The 5016-nt window shown below is 41.3% G+C and overlaps 1 protein-coding gene across 1 annotated transcript; it reads left to right on the forward strand.

The window, feature by feature from the left end:
- Nucleotides 1-572: 572 nt before the first annotated feature.
- Nucleotides 573-4750, forward strand: LOC104950273 (glycerophosphodiester phosphodiesterase domain-containing protein 5). The gene is made up of 5 exons (XM_010776765.1): nt 573-974; nt 2761-2985; nt 3135-3292; nt 3820-3967; nt 4664-4750. The coding sequence occupies exons 1-5, from the start codon at nt 573-575 to the stop codon at nt 4748-4750; spliced, it is 1020 nt and encodes a 339-aa protein (XP_010775067.1).
- Nucleotides 4751-5016: the final 266 nt, after the last annotated feature.

The following is a 5016-nucleotide window of genomic DNA, read 5'->3' on the forward strand; positions in this document are numbered from 1 at the left end:
AAAGATCCAAAAATACTTAAAGTTCCAAATATACTTCAAGTTCCAAAAATACTTCAAGTTCTAAAAATACTTAAAGATCCAAAAATACTTCAAGTTCCAAAAATACATAAAGTTCCAAAAATACTTAAAGTTCCAAAAATACTTAAAGATCCAAAAATACTTAAAGTTCCAAAAATACTTAAAGTTCCAAAAATACTTAAAAATACTGAAAATGGTTGGAAGATAAGGAGGAAGGACAATCAATACTGTATATAGTCAATGTGAGGTAAAGTGTGTCGCCAAGGTAACCGGTTAGAACTCTAAGTGGCGATGAGGTCTTAAAATGTATGGAAAGGGTCCAAAGATCCAAAAATACTTAAAGTTCCAAATATACCGTTCTCTGAGTTGATTCTCGCCAAGTAGCCAATATAAGGCTAAATCATCTTGCCGAATAGTGAGCCTGTGTCGATGTATGAAAACTATGTCAGAAATGGTTTATAAATGGTTCTTAAGGATTAATAAAGTCTTTACAACCTAATTATAAACCCGTCATGAATAGTTTATGTAGTCTTATTGTAAAGTGGTACCAAAGTATGTATATCGGTAGATCCCATCAGAACTCCCGGAAGCTAAAGGTGTCTCTCTTTCTTCTTCTTTCCTCAGCGAGTTCCTCCAAAGACTCAGAGTCGTCGAAGGAGGAGCCTCGGAGGAAGAGGAGAGGCGACTCTTCGTCGGAGGAAGAGGAGGAGAAAGATTCAAAGCAGAAGCGCCGACGTATCGCTCTGAAACGCAGACGAGCCTCCAAGGACGACGAGTCGGACGACGACTCTGACGCATCGTCTTCAGAAGAGGATCGACCCGTCCGGAAACGTGTGAACCGAATCGACTCTGACGATGACGAGGAGGAGGAAGAGGAGAAGGAGGAGGAGGAAGAGGAGAAACCGAAGGAGAAGAAAGCAGACGAGGAGACAAAGGGAACAGTGGACAGCACTCCAGTGGCACTGGAGTGCTGTCCACTGTTCCCTTTGTCTCCTCGTCTGCTTTCTTCTCCTTCGGTTTCTCCTCTTCCTCCTCCTCCTTCTCCTCTTCCTCCTCCTCNAGAGCGGAGCAGCGCAACTGAAATTATGAGCTTTTGACGGCGCTCTATGCATGGGGATCCCTTGAGGGGGTTACCCGACTTGTCGTTGCAGTAAATTAAAGGGTGTTCATGTTGTCGTTGCTGTGGACCTTCTTAATCTACCTTCTTTGGGGGCCCCCTTCTGGTCCAGGGCCCCAAGCAGTTGCCTGCCTTGGTGCGCCCCTGAAAGCACAACATTTGTTAAAATAAAATAACTAAAAGTACATAAGAAAAAGAAAAATTAGACGACAGCAATTACTTACAAAATATACAAAATGCAGAATGCGGATGTAAGCTACAAATAATAACAATAAAACCAACCCTCCCTCCCAGGCATAAAGATGCATTGTTTTCTTATACTTTTAATTTTTGAATGTAACATAAATTATGCAATCTTTGTTCTAACCTTTTTCATGTTTTTTTCTAAAATACTTTGTCTTTTTAAGTGAGATTTTAAAGGAATTAATTGTTTTAGTAGCCATTTTTGGCTTTTCATTTACATTGGTTTCCTCTTTTAAAAGTGCAAAGCTCCTCCACTTTAAATTCGGATGAACTGCAGATTTTTTAAATGTTTCTGTCATTTTTCATATTTTCTTGTAAACATTTCTTATTTTTCATATTTTAGATTAGTTTTATTTTTTGAGATTTGCTCATTTTCTCACAACGTAATCCTCCTACTGTGTGTTAATTATGCACTAAATCAAATTGCCTGCATGTGTAAACCTACAATAGTGGTTCAGTCAGTAGGGGCTTGGACTGGGAGCTGTAGGGTCGCCGGTTCAAGTCCCCGACCAGACCTAACATATGGAGTGTGGACTGCTACTTGGAGAGGTTCCAGTTCAACTCCTGCCCTGCCGTGGTGCCCTTGAGCAAGGCACCAGACACCCCCCCCACCCACCACTCCCATTGCGCTGTACATTTCACTGTGTGCTCTGCATTAAAAAGGGTTTCATCCCTCCCAATATTATTATTATTATTATATACACTGCAGAGGAAAATACGCTTTTTTTTTTTTTTTAAATACAGGAGAAAATAAACAGCTGGGAAAATATAATTATGATGCATAATTTGACTGTTATAATTGTATAGGTTTAACTGTAATATAACGTATGCATTTTTTGTTTTAACCTTTGTGTATTGTGTATCACTATTGCTTTATAACAGCGGATTTGTTTGTTTATTATTTTTAACCATTCTTTCCTTTTTTAATTTGTAAAACTTCTTACTAAATTCAGCACCATTTTTAATATTCTTAAAAACTGCACAGCTCTTCCACTTTAAATTCTGATAAACTTCGCATTTCTGGAAATGTTCCGAGCAGTTTTCATACGTTTATTGCACTTTCTTTTTTGTATACTTATTTTACATTTTTAAAATAGTTTTAATTCGAGTTTGCTCCTTTTTTTCAACAAATGTTCTCATATTACTGTGTTTAAATGTGCACCCTTATTCACTAAAGCAAATTGCCTGCATGTGTAAACCTACACTAGGCAATAAACCTAATTCAGAACATCACATTAGAGATAGTAAACATAGATATTGACTTTACATGTTGCGTAACAGGACGAATGGCAGTTAATTCCCCATCACAACACCCCGTCCCCCACAATGCATCACTCTCTGTGCTCCCTGTTGCATCACTGATGAGTTATTGATGTTTTCAGAGCGACCCGTTCAGCACCGCCGGCTCTCTTTCTGCAGAGGAGCGTCTGCGCGCCGCCCAGCAGCCCGTCTGCAGCCTGCAGGCTTTCCTGCAGCTGGCTGCGCAGACAGAACAGCTGGTGATCTTTGACCTCTACCGGCCCCCCAGAGGTCATCCGTTCAGAGACACCTGGATCCAGCGCACGCTGGAGGTCATCCACAACGAGTCCTCCATCAACTCCTCTCAGGTCAGTGCTCCTCCTGCTCTATTCACACTGACGGGGGGCTTCACTGAGGGGGCACTAAAGACAGAAATAATGACTAAATACTGGCTGCAGTTTGAGCCTCTAACCATCACTTAAGGTGTCTGTCTGTCTGTCTGTCTGTCTGTGTGTAGGTGCTCTGGCTGCCCTCTGACCTCCGCTCTCTGGTGCATCTCTCCGACCCTTCCCTCCAGCAGACGTCGGGCAGCCGGCTCCCCCCGGAGGATCTGCAGAGAAACAACATCCTGAGACTCAACCTGCACTACAGCGACATGTCCACTCAGAGCCCCAGGTGTGTGTGTGTGTGTGTGTGTGTGTGTGTGTGTGTGTGTGTGTGTGTGTGTGTGTGTGTGTGTGTGTGTGTTGCTCTTAGAAAAAAAATCATTGGTCCCCGGCTTGAGCTTGAATCTCAGGATCCATGTATCTGTGATCCTCTCCAGAATGGAAGTAGTCATCACATACAGAGCATCAACTAGTTCCTGAACAGTGTCCTTCACATGCTGATATCCAAGAGAGGGAGTTACACAGTCACAAGATGGAGGAATAGAAAGCAGTATTCAATGTTTACTTCAGATTAGCTCCACGTCAGAAATGATCATGCTTGTCATATGTCTCTCTCCATAGAGGCTGAATCATCATGTTAATCACATAGCTATCATATGCCTCAAACAGTCCTGATGCTCTTCTAGGTAATCACACATCCTGTCATGTTCACAGCTACAGTTGGGATACCTTTGATATCATGTGACTCTCATGTTGGAAGAGTTCATTCACTATTTTCCCAACAGTTATCATATTTTCTCTTCTCTCGTGTCTCAGTGCGTACTCAGCGGGTAACGTCAGCACTAACCTGTACGTGGTGACCCAGCCGTGGCTCTTCTCCCTCGCCTGGTGCTCAGGGGTTCAGTCGGTCACCACCAACAACCCCCAGCTGCTGAGCTCCATCACCGCCCCGCTGTTCCTCATGGTAACACTCAACCACACTGTGTACAAGTACTCTGAATGTGTACTTGAGTATTTCCATGTAATGCACCTCTTCCCCACTAAGTTTTGAAGCACAATTGTTCAATTAAATACGTATGTCCGCCAACAAAATAACTTTAATCCATTTGATATTTACAGATAGCCCCTTAATAAATGTACTGTCCATACTTTGCTTTTTATGGTATCCATTTAATAAAAAGTGCATTTAGTCTTCCTCATGGTAACACTTCACCACACTGTGTACAAGTACTCTGAATGTGTACTTGAGTATTTCCATTTTATACTAATGTACTTTAAATTCAACAATATTTGTACATACGGTCCCTTAATAAATGTTTTGTCCATACTTTGCTTTTGATGGTATCCATTTAATAATAATTTAGTTTTGCCCCGCTCTGCCTCATGGTAACACTTCACCACACTGTGTACAAGTACTCTGAATGTGTATTTGAGTGTTTGCATTGTATGTAACGTTTAACCTCTTCACCACTAAGTTTTAGATGCACAATTGTACTTTGAAATCAACGATATTTGTCCGACAGGAACAACTTTACAGTCTATTTGATATGTATAGCCCCTTAATAAATGAAATGTTCAGTTCTTTTTATGGTATTAAACATGAAGTGCATTTAGTTTGGTATGTTTCAACGCTTCTCTTCTGTATCTGTGTGTGTCTCAGAGTCCAGAGGAGTACAACCTGATGTGGATTCTCACTGATCTGCTGTCCCTGCTGCTCATCATCCTCTTCTTCATCTTCCACTGGTGATTTAAACACACAGTTTGTGCATCCTTAACTCTCACTAAAACAGCTGTAAATGTGTGTCTAATCCTTTCAAAGGAAAAGCAGCAGGACATCTTCACAATTGTTAGACAATTAGATAAACAGATCAACTCTGTGGTTGAGTCCAGTTTTTATCACCTGAGGCTCCTGTCCAAAGATTAAACCGGTTTGATCCTTTTTAGACTTTGAGCGTGTAATTCATGCCTTTGTTTCTACGCGTCTAGATTACTGTAATGCACTTTATGCCGGCC

The sequence above is a fragment of the Notothenia coriiceps genome, unplaced genomic scaffold (assembly GCF_000735185.1).
Source record: "Notothenia coriiceps isolate Sejong01 unplaced genomic scaffold, NC01 NC01_scaffold00017347, whole genome shotgun sequence".
NCBI lineage: Eukaryota > Metazoa > Chordata > Actinopteri > Perciformes > Nototheniidae > Notothenia > Notothenia coriiceps.

Coding starts and splice junctions, on each gene's coding strand:
- LOC104950273 (XM_010776765.1), top strand. CDS start 573: ATGTATATCGGTAGATCCCATCAGAACTCCCGGAAGCTAAAGGTGTCT. Junction 3,293..3,819: donor ATGTCCACTCAGAGCCCCAG/GTGTGTGTGTGT, acceptor CTCGTGTCTCAG/TGCGTACTCAGCGGGTAACG. Junction 3,968..4,663: donor CCGCCCCGCTGTTCCTCATG/GTAACACTCAAC, acceptor TGTGTGTCTCAG/AGTCCAGAGGAGTACAACCT.